At 38.5% G+C, this 17,571-nt stretch overlaps 1 protein-coding gene across 1 annotated transcript in view; it reads right to left on the minus strand.

Annotated features, from left to right (window-relative positions):
• Positions 1–17,571, minus strand: part of MYO1D (myosin ID) — a 323,486-nt gene that overhangs the window by 108,186 nt on the left and 197,729 nt on the right. Inside the window, exon 20 of the mRNA XM_079130441.1 lies at positions 4,879–4,992. Coding sequence (XP_078986567.1) covers positions 4,879–4,992 — 114 coding nt within the window. The remainder of the gene's footprint in view (positions 1–4,878; positions 4,993–17,571) is intronic.

Below are 17,571 nucleotides of genomic sequence, written 5' to 3' on the forward strand. Positions count from 1 at the left end.
AACCCTGATTTGAAATTAAAAAAAATAAAAATCAAAAGGATTGGAGATGTGGCTCAGTGGTTAAGAGGGCCTGGATTCAATCCCCAGTACCAAAAAACAAACAAACAAACAAACAAAATACCACTACCAAACAACTGATGGTTTAAAGAGAAGTCCATGGTGGAATGACAAAATAATTAGAAATGAACAAGTATTGCACGTAGTGTGAAGCACAGCTCAAGTTACTCTTAAATATAAAACTGTAGTCGTCAGTGTATTTTCAAAAATTAAATTTAAAAACTAAAGCAGTTAAGTCTTAAACTAAAAGTTAGAACAGCCTAAAGAATGGAGAAGAAAAAAAATTAGAGGTGAAAGAATAGATAACAAAATCAGTAAGACAGACTCTAGCAACTGATCTTGGAAGAAATGGGAAGAAATACATGTGGTCCATATTAGGTACAGAGCGACCGAATAACTACATGTACAACTGGGGGCTCTTCCCACAGGTCCTCCGGAAGGTCACTGTGCATCAGCATGCTCCTCCCCAAGTCAAGTCCCCGCTGCAGTTCATGGCTGCTGGCCCTAGGAATAGCCAGGGCTGCCTCCCTAGCACAGGATGTGGGGTGTGGCTTTCTTCAGGTGAGCTGTGAAGCCAACTGCGCCATAATGTTCCTGTGCCGTGCGACGGGCTTCGTTGTCTTTAGTATGTCCAGCTCTCCTCCAGGCTCCATCCTCTGCCTTATCTGTTTTGCTTTCCTCTTTGTTGCTCCTCCATCAGTAGCTTTCTTCCTCCTGTTCCTCCTCCTGTTCCTCCTCCTCCTCCCCTTTTTGTTGAGGAGTAACAAGAATATACTGCAGTGCACAGCCTGCACCCCCACCAGATCAAGCTGAAGCTCCAGCCCTGGCAGGCTTCTCTCTCCTGTTCAAATCTGTGTCTTTACTGCTTCTTCTGCCTGAAGTACTTTTCCTGAAGTGAACTGTTCATTGCTAAACTCCTTTGTCTCTGGTTAAATGTCAAGTTCTTAAGGAGGCCCGATTCCCCTACATAAGATTATAACACCACACACATTCTCTATCTTTTCCCTGATTTTACCTTTTACCTTATCAACGTTTTTGGACCGTGTGTATATGTCTGTGTTCTTATCACTGTTTTTGGACCATGGTATGTGTGTGTGCATATATGTACATACATGTAAATACATATACACGTGCATTTATTTGCTTTCCCTGTTAGAATGTAAATTCCATGAGGGTAGCAATTGTGACTGTTTTGCCACTTCTGCCTCCCTAATACCTATGTAGCTGGCACATAATGAGCACTCAGTAATCAGGTGAACTGAATGGTATAGATATTGAAAATGGGATTATAGACAATGGTAATTTAGAATTACCAAAGGAAGGTGATTTTCTAACAGGTATAACTTAAAAACACTCCCTTCCCACCCACCTTCTATTGGAAGTCCTTTAAATCTCTGTTCAGTACAACTCAGGATCAGGCACCAGGCGGGCTGCAGGAAACAACTGCCAGAGGGGCTGCAGTTGGTTGCACATCTCAGGGTGGGGCAAAGGCATCTCCTCAGCAGGGATGAAGCAGTGACAAACTACTGCTGGTGACCTGTGGGGGACAGCTGATGTGTCCATTAAAGTTGAGCAGCTGGGGCACTGAGTTGCTGCTGATTTACAGAAGCTCAATGAGTAAGGAGATACAAGAATAGTGGAACTAGAGAGGTATTTTTATGATGCATTAGGAAGGCAACGGGTGTTAGTCCTATATTGCCTGACTGGAGGCAGTTAAGAAAATAGAGGGAACCACCCATGCTAGGGATTCTTGGCACAATTTTAGGTCGTGTGTGACAAAGACTGGGATCCTGACAACTGGAATGGAGGCAGCTGGCAAGAGTCCAGGAAGTTAAGAATGCCTGACAAACCTGTCCTATTAAAGCACTTCCCTCCCAGTGTTCCTTTCCCTGGGGAAACCCAAAGATCCACCCCAATCAATATTCAGCATGATCTGTGACCAAGATTCAAATATGATTCAGGCCTTGGGATAACAATCAAAAACAGTAGAGGGAGAAGATCAGTTAGGCCCAAGTTGAATTATAGGAATCATCCATGTCTACTAGAACAAGTCAGGAAAGGCTATGCACAGACTTGCAAGGTTTGACAAGGAATGAAAGTACAGATTTGGATCCCGCAGGATCAGTTGCTATGGTGAGGCTTCATGTGAGACTCTGGATGATGTGCTATTGCAGGATGAATGGTGAATGGTTTGCTGCAGTGGCTGACTCCGATCGAAGTCTAGAGCTGACCCGTGCTGTCTGGCAAGAAAGAGGTGATTGCTAGCAAAAAGACAAAGAAGCAGAGACAGAAAGAACAACTGAGAGGCTGCAGGATAACATGGTCCTGTGGAGCTGCCTTGAAACCTAAATGGCAGCACTTCCTGGGTTTCCAGGAGATTCTAAACATGGCATCTGTCCCATCCTTCAAGACCTTATGGATTGGAAGAGAAATTAGAGCTGATTTAGCACATTAAAAGAGAGATTAGAAAATGGAGGACCATAGAAATCTTGCTTTTTATTCTATTTCCTTTGGTGAGTCTTTTCCCTACCATTTAGCTGTGTAAATTCTTGAATAAACTGCCCCCTATCTCCCCCTAGGATTAGAATTCCGAAGATGTATGGAATGAACACTTGTTTCACCCACACCTGAAACTCAACTTGGCAAACTTCAAATTGCTTTCCTCTATCCCCTCCCAGCTTCTCCAGCATCATTTCTAGTACCATCTTTTTTTTTTTTTTTTTTTTTGTACCAGGGATTGAACTCAGGGGCACTTAACCACTGAGCACACCCCCAGCCCTTTTTGTATTTTATTTAGAGATTGAGTTACTTAGTGCCTCGCTAAGCTGCTGAACTCAAGATCCTCTTGCCTCAGCCTCCCGAGCTGCTGGAATTATAGTTGCATGCCACTGTGCCTGGCCTTAAAAGTTTCTTTATTTTAAACTTTGTTTTTAATTTGAAAATATTTCAATTGTTCAGAAAAGTCTAAAGAACAATATAATAAACATTCATGTTCCTATCATTCAGACTTAATGTTTTGCCATATTTGCTTCAGGCTTAAAAAAAATATAGATAGAGTTGCAAGTCCCCTTTCTCATCCAAATTGCTCCCCCTTCAGAGCTTGTCACTTGTCTGACATTAGTTCCTCCCAGAAGCAGACCCTGAGAAGGCTGATGAGTCTGAGAGGCTGATGTGGAAGGTGGCTCAGGGAGCCAAGGACACCCGCTGTGGGCCACTGCAGGGCAGCTCTGGGGAATCATCTTGGCCAGTGAGTGATGAAGTGGGAACATCACACTCCACGCCCCGACTCACTGTGTGGCTGGGCACCCAGCCCTGTGGGAGGGCAATGGGGTGCTGGCTGAGGGCTGCCTTCTGCAAAGACATTGGGCTGCTAGAAATCAGGCTATGTGCACAAGAATGGCACAGGAATACGAAGGGAGGTGGCTGAGCTCTGAGAGCACTTGCAACAAAGTGCCCCATCCCATCGATGCCACCTTTACTAGAGTATTATGAATCTTTATGATATTATATATTAACAATATTAGTAGTGATGATCATGATGGTGACAGGAAACAAACCAGTCAATATGAAAAAGGAAGATAATTTGGGAAAATAATTTTATTCAAAAATTGTTCAAATATTCATTGAATTTATATCATGTGCCTGATGGACTTCCGCCTAATAGAACATAGGGAAAATAAATAAAACACCTACCATAACTTTTCTGTTTTTGACTTCACACTTCATTACACTTCGACAAGATTTGTTTTTTTCCCTTGCCTTCCTCCACCTCCCACCATAAGACTGCAGGTTGTCAGCCTTAGCCAGGTTGGACTATGAGAGCACAAGTCTTTGTCACACAGTCAAGCATGTTGGAAAGCCACCTTCTTGGCTGCAGCCCATTGGCCTTTCTCTTAACAGGGAGCAGGGTGCATGTGAGTAGGGTTGAAGGGGTGACACAATATGGGCGAGTCCCAGTCCCCCATCTGGGCCTTCTGTCATTCAGGAAAGTCAGGAAAAGTTTGACTTCTTTGTTTCTTATAGCCAAAGGACCCCTGCTATTCCAAAATAAACTACAGAACGGTCATGTTTCCTGTTCCCTTTCGCAGAGACCAAAGGGACTCAAAATGCTCTCCATACACTCTTTATAGATCTTAGCATTGGACAAACACAGACTTCCTCTGTTAAACTAGCAGACAGAAAGAAATCACCTGACAAATGAACAGATCCAGGAGTCCTGTAGGATTTTTCTGAAGAACCAGAATAGTCATGAAAACCACGAACCTAAGAAATTTCATACTGAGATTCAAGCCAAAAATTTCATGTTTCAAGTAAAAAATGATTTCAGAATTTGAAAACCCTCAGGATACAGTGAACAACAGTGGGTTTAGACCAGAGATCTCACAATTGGCAAATAGAGATGTGTAAACTATACTGCAGAGAACTTTTGGAAGCTGCTTACACTTTATATTTAAAAGAACAGTAATAGTTTCACAAAGTAATTACCTACTGTTTTTCTATTGATTCCATTTCTATAAAAAAATAAACCTTTTAAAAATAAGAAAACATATTACATGCCTGCACATTCAAGTAGTAAGTAGAATTAGTAATAAAGATCCCATAGAATCCATAGTCCTTACATTTTTTAAAAAAAGGCCTTTGATAATTCATTGGGAACTCTGGATCATGCCTAAAGAAGACTGGATAATTGTACAAAATGCAAATTGAAGTAAAATGTCAGGAATGCAAAGGCTCCCTGAAGCTCCAGAGAGCGGAGGGGGCAGCGTGTCGACCCACCAGTGGCCCTCGAGCACCAAGCGTGGAGAGAGGCAGAGTACTTACGTTGTACAGAGGGATAGTCTTCATCACCTTGTACTGTTTAGTGGGATCCATTTTATACAGGTGACGGTCAGTGACAAAAATGGCTCTGTCTTCCACCTTACTAAATCGATTCACCTGTAAGAAAACAAACCAATAGACCATAGTATCTCACCACGAATCAAACCAAGTCATCTGAGTGGAAACATCAAGGGGCATAGGTGGCTAACCGTGAAGACAACACTCCACGGCATGCAACAGGGAACTCAAAGGAGGAGCAGTTTCTAGATGCATGGAATTTAGCAACTGCAGATTACAGTTTAACAGAGAAAAACAAGAGAAACACGGAAGAATTCAAAGACTAAAAATAGGTAACCCAGATACCATCAACAAAGTGAAAAAACAAACCCACACAACTGGACAAGATTTTTGTAAATCATTTATCTGATAAGGGACTTGTATGTAGGATAAACAAAAAACAAATATGGCTCAATAATTACAAGACAATCCAATTTATATAAAGCAATGACATGAAGCCCTTGGTTATAAGAAGTGGAGACCAGAATATGGGGGTGAGACAAATAAGCTAAAAAGTGAAAATAATTTCATATGATAATATAAAGAAAATAAAACTAGATAATGAGATTAGGATAAAATATACATGTATGAGTATATGCGTGTGTTCTTCCATAGGGTGCTACTTTATTAGACGGGGTCAGAGAATGCCCCCATCTGCAGGCAAATATTTTCCTAAGAGATAAAACTAACCACAGGACATTTTAGATTGTTTCCATCTTAGACTAAGTAGGTAGTATTTTAAACAAGGTACCTAGCCCTAAAAATGCCACATAAAAACTCTGCAATGCCATGTTTCTCAGTGACTAGAAGGAAAAGCAAACAAAACAAAATCAAAGATAAAAACAAAAGCCCTCCCCCAACTTGACAAGCCAGCATCGCTGTGGTATATATATATACCTCCCCGCCCTCCTACTAAATTCTCACTTCCAAGGTGCCAACAAAGAAAGTTAGAGATTGACTTGAACACGCGATGAGCGGCAGTAGGAACTCTGCTAACTAAATTAGGATGGCAGGATGGGAAAGGGCAGGGCTTACTGAGATGAGAGGGATGGAGCAAACTGAAATCCAAATCTGAGCTTGAGTTTTATTCAATCTTCTCTCTTTTGCTTTACAGTTTTACAATAGCCTTTAGAATCAGAGCACATTTTCTAGTCAACTTGACAGAGTCTGGGTGGTAAATTGTTACTGCTCTTGGTAAGCAGCCTCGCACAGCGTCCATTTTTGCCATAACAGAGGACTGGCGCTTCTTGAAACCCTTGCCAGGTGAGGTAGAGCAACCCTCTTGACACTGTCCTGTTGCTCTGCACCATGTGAGGAACTTTTGAGAAGGAAGGGTTCCATGACCCACTTGGTTTGAGAAACAATAGTGCAGCAAGGTTTTCTTAATCATAACCTCGGTCTCCACCAGGATATTCATTACCCAGACATATAGGAAATGCTCAGAGAATTCTGCATTTAAATAGCATGTGTAACTCAGTGTTTCCAAAATGCATTTAATTCATGAAACCCTTTTTCAAAAAACACCTATGTGAGATTCAACAAAACATTGGTTCTGTGAAACTCATGTTGGAGAACACTGATCACCATCTTCATCAATCTTAGAATATGTAAAATAGAGAATATCTAAAACAGAATCTGAATGATAAGAAAAAGGTAAGCTCATCATCTTTTGTTGAATCATACTGAGAAATACGTGAATGTGGAGCAAAATATGATTAAAAAAACCTTGCTGTACATTTCCACAAGGTCATTCCAGGGTCAAAGCAAAAAGACCACTTGTCCTTTCTATGATATACCCCATGGTTAATCTAAAAAGCAACAACAGAACCTCAAGGCAGCAGTTGTATCAAAGTTCTGTTTAGAAAGATTATATTTTTTATATTTGCAGAAAATATTATTCTAAAAAGGACACATTTACCTTCTGTTTCAGCAACTCAAATCATCCTTACAAAATGAATCAAGTGCAAAAGCTTTAAGTCGCACAATTTAACTATATCAAAACTTAACTATGGCACAGGAACACTGCTTTTATTCCACTTAAATTCATAAAGTAATAGAAAAAGGGGATCAAAGACTCAGTACTAAAAGACCTCATATTGTTTCGTCTATCCAAAGCTAAAATCATCCACCCAAGAAAAAAAATCTCTACCCTTCTACTTTTTTCTAAACACTTCAAGTGATCTGTTTATAGGTTTACTTAGTACCACAGAGGCCAGAGATAATGCTTCCCTGGAGAGTCAGACCAGAGAGAACGCAGTATGGGTGAGAGGAGCTATTTGCAGAAGTCTCTCACCTTAAAGGCTGTTTTATAACTCTGGTTAATGGAAAGTGGCTGTTTCAAAAAGAAAGCACAAAGAAGAGGGCTCTGCTGAAGTCGTATTGAGCTTGCCTTAGTGTATCTTTGGGATTGAAGGACTCTAAAGAGGACATTATCTAAGCAATAGTGTGAAGAAAGAGCGTTTTGCATTGAACTTAGCAATTCAAGAGCATGAATAAGACTTTTTCAGTTTCCATCCAGCAGAACCCAGGATAAAACTGTCGGACATAAAGCTGTGCTTGCCAGAAGGAGACACATCAGGCCTTTCTGGGGCGAAAGACCTAATTTTCAAAACTGTTCAACTCTCTTTAATCAATTGTTCTGATTATTAATTGGACTGCCTGGAGATCTTGATACTAGAAAAGTTGTATGCTATATTCTGGCTATAAGGACTTACAAAATGGTACACTCCTTTGTTAACATTCACAAACTGGCATCGTGTCTTATACTTTTCATTTGGGTGTGTGAATCTTGTTGGCAAAAGTCTTTTTTGATTGATTAACTCTAGGTATAAAAGAATTTTATTTAAAACTCTTTTAATAAAGAGTTTCTGGATCTCTGTGTTCAGAACTAGATTCTGAGGTGTGGTAACCACTCTGAGATATTACCAGCAATCCCTTCATATATATATATATATATATATATATATATATATATATATGTATTTGTTGTCAATGGACCTTTATTTTATTCATTTATTTATATGTGGCGCTGAGAATTGAACCCAGTGCCTTACACCTGCTAGGCAAGTGCTCTACCACTGAGATACAATTCCAGCCCAGCAATCTCTTCTTCTTCTTCTTTCTTTTATTATTTATTTATTTTAATTAAAAATCATAAATTTACATAGGACAATCTTGTTTGATTCATTCTGTTATTTTTTTTCCCTTCCCCACCACCCCTCCCACCCCTCTTTTCCCTCTATACAGTCCTTCCTTCCTCCATTCTTATCACCCTCCTTATCCCTAACCCTAAACCTAACCCTAACCCTAACGCAAACCCCACCTACCCCCCCTTATATGTCCTCATCCGCTTATCAGCGAGATCATTCATCCTTTAGTTTTTTGAGATTGGCTTATCTCACTTAGCATGATATCCTCCAATTTCATCCATTTGCCTGCAAATGCCATAATTTTATCATTCTTCATGGTGGAGTAATATTCCACTGTATATATATGCCACAGTTTCTTTATCGATTCATCAACTGAAGGGCATCTAGGTTGGTTCCACTATCTGGCTATAGTGAATTGAGCAGCTATGAACATTGATGTGGCTGTATCTCTGTAGTATGCTGATTTTAAGTCCTTTGGGTATAGGCCAAGGAGTGGGATAGCTGGGTCAAATGGTGGGTCCATTCCAAGCTTTCTGAGGAATCTCCACACTGCTTTCCAGAGTGGCTGCACTAATTTGCAACCCCACCAGCAACGTATGAGTGTACCCTTTTCCCCACATCCTCGCCAACACCTATTGTTGCTTGTGTTCTTGATAATTGCCATTCTAATTGGGGTGAGATGAAATCTTAGGGTAGTTTTGATTTGCATTTCTCTTATTACTAGAGATGTTGAACATTTTTTCATATATCTGTTGTTTGCTTGTACATGTTCTTCTGTGAAGTGTCTGTTCATTTCCTTAGCCCATTTGTTGATTGGATTATTTGTATTCTTGGTGTAGAGTTTTTTGAGTTCTTCATAGATTCTGGAAATTAGCGCTCTATCTGAAGTATGAGTGGCAAAGATAATCTCCCACTCTGTAGGCTCTCTCTTCACATTGCTGAAAGTTTCCTTTGCTGAGAGAAAGCTTTTTAGTTTGAATCTATCCCAGTGGTTGATTCTAGCTTTTATTTCTTGTGCTATGGGAGTCCTGTTAAGGAAGTCTGCTCCTAAGCCAACAAGTTGAAGGTTTGGACCTACTTTTTCTTCTATAAGATGCAGGGTTTCTGGTCTGATTCCGAGGTCTTTGATCCATTTTGAGTTGAGTTTTGTGCAGGGTGAGAGATAGGGATTTAGTTTCATTCTGTTGCATATGGATTTCCAGTTTTGCCAGCACCATTTGTTGAAGAGGCTATCTTTTCTCCATTGCATATTTTTGGCACCTTTGTCTAGTAGGAGAAAATTGTATTTATTTGGGTTTGTGTCCATGTCCTCTATTCTGTACCATTGATCTACCTGTCTATTTTGGTACCAATACCATGCCGTTTTGGTTACTATTGCTTTGTAATAGAGTTGAAGATCTGGTATTGCAACACCCCCTGTTTCACTCTTCCTGCTAAGGATTGCTTTAGCTATTCTGGGTTTCTTATTCTTCCAGATGAATTTCATAATTGCTTGCTCTATTTCTGTAAGGTACGTCATTGAGATTTTAATTGGAATTGCATTGAATTTGTATAGCACTTTAGGTAGTATGGCCATTTTGACAATATTAATTCTTCCTATCCAAGAACATGGGAGATCTTTCCATCTTCTAAGGTTTTCTTTAGTGTTCTGTAGTTCTCATTGTAGAGGTCTTTCACCTCTTTTGTGAGATTGATTCCCAAGTATTTTATTTTTTTCGATGCTATTGTGAATGGGGTAGTTTTCCTAATTTCTCTTTCTGAAGATTCATCACAAATGTATAAAAATGCATTGGATTTATAAGCATTGATCTTGTAACCTGCTACTTTACTGAATTCACTTATGAGTTCTAAGAGTTTTCTGGTGGAATTTCCAGGTTCCTCTAAATATATAGTTATGTCATCAGTGAACAGGGATAGTTTGAGTTCCTCTTTTCCAATTCGTATCCCTTTAATTTCTTTGGTTTGTCTAATTGCTCTGGCTAGAGTCCTCAAGAACGATGTTGAATAGAAGTGGTGAAAGAGGGCATCCCTGCCTTGTTCCAGTTTTTGAGGGGGAATGCTTTCAGTTTTTCACCATTTAGAATGATATCGGCCATGGGCTTAGTGTAGATGGCCTTTACAATGTTAAGGAATGTTCCCACTACCCCAATGTTCTCTAGTGTTTTGAGCATGAAGGGATGCTGTATTTTATCGAATGCTTTTTCTGCATCTATTGAAATAATCATGTGATTCTTAACTTTTAGTCTGTTGATATGGTGAATGACATTTATTGATTTCCGGATGTTGAACCAACCTTGCATCCCTGGGATAAAACCCACTTGATCCTGGTGCACTATCTTTTTAATATGTTTTTGTATGCAATTTGCTAAAATTTTGTTGAGAATTTTTGCATCAATGTTCATTAAGGATATTGGTCTGAAATTTTCTTTCCTTGATATGTCTCTGATAGGTATCAGGGTGATACTGGCTTCATAGAATGAGTTTGGGAGGGTTCCCTCCTCTTCTAATTCATGGAACACTTTGAGGAGTATTGGAATGAGCTCTTCTTTGAAGGTTTTGTAGAACTCAGCTGAGAACCCATCTGGTCCTAGACTTTTCTTTGTTGGTAGGCTTTTGATGACCTCTTCTATTTTATTGCTTGAAATTGATTTATTTAAGTTGTGTATGTCCTCCTGGTTCAGTTTAGGTAATTCATATGTCTCTAGAAACTTGTTGATGTCTTCAAGGTTTTCTGTTTTGTTGGAGTATAGATTTTCAAAATAGCTTCTAATTATGTTTTGTATTTCACTCATGTCTGTTGTGATATTTCCTTGTTCATTCTGAATTTTAGTAATTTGAGTTTTCTCCCTCTTTCTCTTTGTTAGTGTGGCTAAGGGTTTATCAATTTTGTTTATTTTTTCAAAGAACCAACTATTTATTTTGTTAATTTTCCGATTGTTTCTTTTGTTTCAATTTCAATTGATTTCAGCTCTGATTTTAACTATTTCTGTCTTCTACTACTTTTGGTGTTGGTCTGCTCTTCTTTTTCTAGGGCTTTGAGCTGTAGGTTAAGTCGTTATTTGTTGATGTCTACTTCTTTTGTTGAATGCGCCCCATGAATAAATCTCCTCTAAGTACGCTTTCATAGTGTCCCAGAGGTTTTGATATGATGTGTCTTTGTTCTTGTTTACTTCTAAAAATTTTTTAAATTTCCCTCCTGATGTCTTCTGTTATCCATTCATCATATAATAGTGTATTATTTAATCTCAGGTACTGGGAGAGTTTCTGTTTTTTTATTCTGTCATTTATTTCTAATTTCAATCCATTATGATCTGATAGAGTACAATGGTAGTATCTTTATCTTCTTGTATTTGCTAACAGTAGCTTTGTGGCATAAGACATGGTCTATTTTAGAGAAGGATCCATGTGCTGCTGAGAAGAAAGTGTATTCGTTCTTTGTTGGATGGTATATTCTATATAAGTCGGTTAAGTCTAAATTGTTGATTGTGTTATTGAGATCTATGGTTTCTTTATTCAATTTTTGTTTGGACAATCTATCCAGCGGTGAGAGAGGTGTGTTAAAATTGCCTAGTATTATTGTGTTGTGGTCTATTTGATTTCTGGAATTGAGAAGGATTTGTTTGACGTACATGGATGAGCCAATGTTCAGGGCATAGATATTTATGATTGTTATGTCTTGCTGATTTATGTTTCCCTTAAGCAGTATGTAATGTCCTTCTTTATCCCTCTGACTAGTTTTGGCTTGAAGTCCACATTATCTGAAATGAGGATGGATACTCCAGCTTTTTTGATGTGTCCATGTGCATGGTATGTTTTTTCCCATCCTTTCACCTTTAGTCTATTGGTATCTCTTTCTATGAGATGAGTCTCTTTCAGGCAGCAAATTGTTGGATTTTCTTTTTAATCCAATCTGCCAGTCTATGTCTTTTGATTGATGAATTCAGGCCATTAACATTCAGGGTTATTATTGTGATATGATTTGTATTCCCAGTCATTTGACTCATTTTTATTTTTTGACATGATTTGGTTTCCCCTTTATTTGGCTATTCCTTTAGGCTAGTTCCTCCCGTTGCTGATTTGCATCGTTGTTTTTCATCTCTTCCTCATGGAATATTTTGCTGAGAATGTTCTGCAATGCTGGCTTTCTTTTTGTGAATTCCTTTAGCTTTTGTTTATCATGGAAGGATCTTATTTCATCCTCAAATCTGAAAGTAAGTTTTGCTGGATATAAGATGCTTGGTTGGCATCCGTTTTCTTTCAGGGCTTGGTAAATGTTGTTCCAGGCCCTTCTAGCTTTTAGGGTCTGGATTGAAAAATCTGCTGATATTCTTATTGGTTTCCCCCTGAATGTAATTTGATTCTTTTCTCTCGCGGCCTTTAAAATTCTGTCTTTATTTTGTATGTTAGGTATTTTCATAATAATGTGTCTTGGTGTGGGTCTGTTGTAATTTTGTATATTTGGAGTCCTATAAGCCTCTTGTACTTGGTTTTCTATTTCATTCTTCAGATTTGGGAAATTTTGTGATATTATTTCATTGAATAGATTGTTCATTCCTTTGGTTTGTTTCTCTAAGCCTTCCTCAATCCCAATAATTCTTAAATTTGGCCTTTTCTTGATATCCCATAATTCTTGTAGATTTTGTTCATGATTTCTTACCATCTTTTCTGTTTGGTCAACCTTGTTTTCAAGATTAAATATTTTATCTTCAATATCTGAGGTTCTGTCTTCCAGGTGTTCTATCCTATTGGTTATGCTTTCTATGGAGTTTTTAACTTGGTTTATTGTTTCCTTCATTTCAAGGATTTCTGTTTGTTTTTTTTTTCAATATCTCTAACTTTTCATTGAAATGATCTCTTGCCTCCCGTATTTGCTCCTTTAACTGTTGATTGGTGCGATCATTTAATGCCTGCATTTGCTCTTTCATCTCCTCCTTCAATGCCTGCATTTGCTCTTTCATCTCCTCGTTTGCTTCCCTGATTGTTTTAATTATGTACATTCTGAACTCCCTTTCTGACATTTCTTCTGCTGTGCTGTCATTGGGTTTTATTGATATAGTATCTAGGTTTGTCTGGGACATTTTCTTCTCTTATTTTCTCATATTGGTCAGATGTCAGTGGGACTTTGTGATATTGCAAAATTCTTCTATTGGCTTATAGTGTCCCTGTAGATTTCCAGCATATCACCTTCCTGCCTTCAGTAGCCTGAAGTCTTGGAGTAACTTGATAATGCAGTGCTTCCAAGGAAAGCTGCCCCTAGCCCGCTACTGGTTCCAGGACTTGGAGCTGGCTCTGTGTGGAAAGGCTCTCACTGGGGGGTCTGCTCTGAGAAGCTAGCCTGGAAAGGCGTTTCCCGCCGGAGTGGGCCGGGCTGCGGGCTGCTTGGGGAAGTCCCTGGCTGCCCTGTCCTGGTCCCTGAAGCAACCTGCGGGCAGGAACTTGCCGCCCTGGTTCAGGGACTTGAAGCTTGGTTCTGTGCAGAAAGGCTCTCACTGGGGGGCCTGCTCCGAGATGCTGGAGAATCTGGCCCTGTGTATCTTATTATTTTTTTTTTAAATATTTTTATTTGTTGTTGATGGACCTTTACTTTTTATCTACTTATTTATATGTGGGGCTGAGAATCAAACCCAGTGCCTCACACATGCTAGGCAAACACTCTTCCACTGAGCCATAACCCTAGCAGGTAGAAATCTCTTCTTGAATGACATTTTAGTCTAACTTATAAACCAGTTGCTCTTATTAAAAAGCCTATACAAGCTTGACTGGAACTCTTCTTCCTTATAACACGGATTGTGACAATAAGAAATATATATAGGTTGACTATCCCATATCCAAAATGCTTGGGACCAGAAGTGTTTCAGATCTGTGGAGTTCTTCAGATTGCAATATTTGCATAGACTTTACTGGTTGAGCATCCTTAATCCAAAAGTCCAAAATCTGAAACATTTTCAGTAGGATGTTGGTGCTCAAAACATTTCAGATTCCAGAGTATTTCAGATTTTGAATTTTTTTCAAATTAGGAATGCTCATTCTACTTTTAGTTATTGTCTGGCTTCCTGAGAGAGCTTGTAAAAACCCTTGTAATGTGATGAACAATAGAATTGTCTTTTGTTATAATATTTAGGCTTAGCCCTAGGTTTCTGACAAGAGCTTCTAAGACCTTAAGGATCTCTGGAATGATGAATGTCTTTTGTCTTCTAAAGAGATGACTAGTGACTGTGGGTTCCTAGTTTCAGGATGGGAACTGGTTGCCCAAAAGACCAAGGCATGATTAGAGGGTTGAAAGTTTTAATAACCTCCCTAAACACCTTCAGAAAGAGGAGAGGGGCCAGGTTGGGGATAAAGTTAATTACCATTAGGCAATGATTTAATCAATCATGTCCACGTAATAGAACCTCCTCCATGAAAGCTAAGCTGCTGGGTTTGGAGAGTTTCCCAGTTGGTGAACACCTCCACAGGCCCAGAGGGCACAATCTTTCCTTTTCATTGTGGTGTTTTGACCACTGACAATACGACTGTCCATATGGTTAGGTTTAAATCCACCACTTTTCAATTTGTTCTCTATTTGTCCCATTTATTCTTTGTTCCCTTTATTCCCTTTCCCACATTTGATGACTTATTTTACATTGAGATTTTAGAAAATGATTGTTTTATTTCATCTCCTTTTTTGACTCATTAGTTATTGCTTTGTTTTGCTACTTTAGTGGTTTTAGAGTTTGTGGAATACATTTATAATATATAACATTCTACTGATATACCACTTAATGCATGGTATAAAAACCTTACAGTAGTTGATTTCCATTTCTTTTTCCTGACATTTCCTGTAGTGCACATCTGCAGATTTATCTAAAAAGTTTTTATTTCATTTTTGATTTTTGGAAGATACATTTGCTGGGTATAGAAAAATTGAAGTTATTACCGTTGGTTCCTGTTCACAGTACTTTAGAGATTTTGCTCCACTGTCTTTTCACTTGAGTTATTTCTGATTAGTAGTGAATGTACCTTTATCTCTGTTGCTCTATACCTTTTTTTCCTTTATTACTGGTATTAAGCAATCTGATCTCAGTGTGCTTTGATATCATTTACTTTGGGTTCTTGTGCTTTGGGATATGTTCAGCTTCTTGGTTACATGCATTTATGTTTTTCATCAAATTTGGAAAAATGTCAGCCATTTTTTTTAATTAAAAAATTTATTTTTAATTAAAAAATTTATTTTTAATTAAAAAAATTCCCCCTTTTCTCTCTCAGGGACTGAAAACACACTTGCAGAGGGTCACATGAAATTGCCTGAGATCTTCCTGATGTATTGTTTTGAGTCATTTCTCTAATCTGGGGTAGTTTTATTGCTGTCCGTTTTTTTGAGACAGAGTCTTTCTAAGTTGCTCAGGCTGGCCTCCAACTTCCCATCCTCTGCCCCAGGCTCCCAAATCACTGGGATGACAGGTGTGCCCCACCATGCCCAGCTTATTGCTATATTTTTAAATTTACTAATCTTTCTTCTGCAAGGTCTAATCTGCTGTTAATCCTAGTGAGTATATTTTTTCTCTTTCATTTTTCATTTCTATAAGTTAAAAGCAGGACATATTAACATGTTCAAACTTTTTTCTAGCTTTCTGAACACATGGAATATAATTATAATAACTAGCTGGACATGGTGGTATATGCCTGTAATCCTAGTGACTTGGGGGCCTGAGACAGGAGGATTGCAAGTTCAAGTCTAATCTCAGCAACTTAGTGAAGCCCTAAGCAACTTAGGGAGACCCCGTCTCAAAAAATAAAAAGAGCTGGGGATATGGCTCAGCGGCTAATCCCCAGTAGCAAAAAAAAAAAGGAAAAATAAAATGAAAAGAAATATATATAATATAAATATATATCTATATATAAATATAAATATATTTATATTTATAATATAAATAATTTATAATATAAATATTATATGAATATAAATATATATATAGACATATATATATCTTGATCTATATCTGTTTTTTTATTTATTTATTTATTTATTTTTTATTGTAAACAAATGGGATACATGTTGTTTCTCTGTTTGTACATGGCGTAAAGGCATACCATTTGTGTAATCATAAATTTACATAGAGTAATGTTGTTTGATTCATTCTGTTATTTTTTCCCTTCCCCCCACCCCTCCCACCCCTCTTTACCCTCTATACAGTACTTTCTTCCTCCATACTTGCCCCCCTCCCTAACCCTAACTCTAACCCTAACACTAACCCTTCCCTCCCCCCCATTATGTGTCATCCTCCACTTATTAGTGATATCATTCGTCCTTTGGCTTTTTGAGATTGGCTTATCTCACTTAGCATGATATTCTCCAATTTCATCCATTTGCCTGCAAATGCCATAATTTTATCATTCCTTATGGCTGAGTAATATTCCATTGTATATATATACCACAGTTTCTTTATCCACTCATCAATTGAAGGGCATCTAGGTTGGTTCCACAGTCTGGCTATTGTGAATTGAGCAGCTATGAACATTGATGTGGCTGTGTCTCTGTAGTATGCTGATTTTAAGTCCTTTAGGTATAGGCCAATGAGTGGGATAGCTGGGTCAAATGGTAGGTCCATTCCAAGTTTTCTCAGGAATCTCCACACTGCTTTCCAGAGTGGCTGCACTAATTTGCAGCCCCACCAGCAATGTATGAGTGTACCTTTCTCCCCACATCCTCGCCAACACCTGTTGTTGCTCGTATTCTTGATAATCGCCATTCTAATTGGGGTGAGATGGAATCTTAGGGTGGTTTTGATTTGCATTTCTCTTATTACTAGAGATGTTGAACATTTTTCCATATGTTTGTTGATTGCTTGCAGATCTTCTTCTGTGAAGTGTCTATTCATTTCCTTAGCCCATTTGTCGACTGGATTATTTGAATTCTTGGAGCAAAGTTTTTTGAGTTCTTTATAGATTCTGGAGATTAGTGCTCTATCTGAAGTATGATTGGCAAAGATATTCTCCCATTCTGTAGGCTCTTTCTTCGCCTTGCTGATAGTTTTCTTTGCTGAGAGAAAGCTTTTTAGTTTGAATCTATCCCAGTGGTTGATTCTAGCTTTTATTTCTTGTGCTATGGGAGTCCTGTTAAGGAAGTCTGATCCTAGACCAACAAGGTGAAGATTTGGACCTACTTTTTCTTCTATAATCTGCAGGGTCTCTGGTCTGATTCCGAGGTCCTTAATCCATTTTGAGTTTAGTTTCGTGCATGGTGAGAGATATGGGTTTAGTTTCATTGTGTTGCATATGGATTTCCAATTCTCCCAGCACCATTTGTTGAAGAGGCTATCTTTTCTCCATTGCATATTTTTGGCACCTTTGTCTAGTATGAGAAAATTGTATTTATTTGGGTTTGTGTCCGTGTCCTCTATTCTATACCATTGATCTACCTTTCTATTTTGGTACCAATACCATGCCGTTTTTGTTACTATTGCTTTGTAGTAGAGTTGAAGATCTGGTATTGCAATACCCCCTGTTTCAC

Source organism: Sciurus vulgaris (genome assembly GCF_902686455.1).
Source record: "Sciurus vulgaris genome assembly, chromosome: 3".
NCBI classification, from domain to species: domain Eukaryota; kingdom Metazoa; phylum Chordata; class Mammalia; order Rodentia; family Sciuridae; genus Sciurus; species Sciurus vulgaris.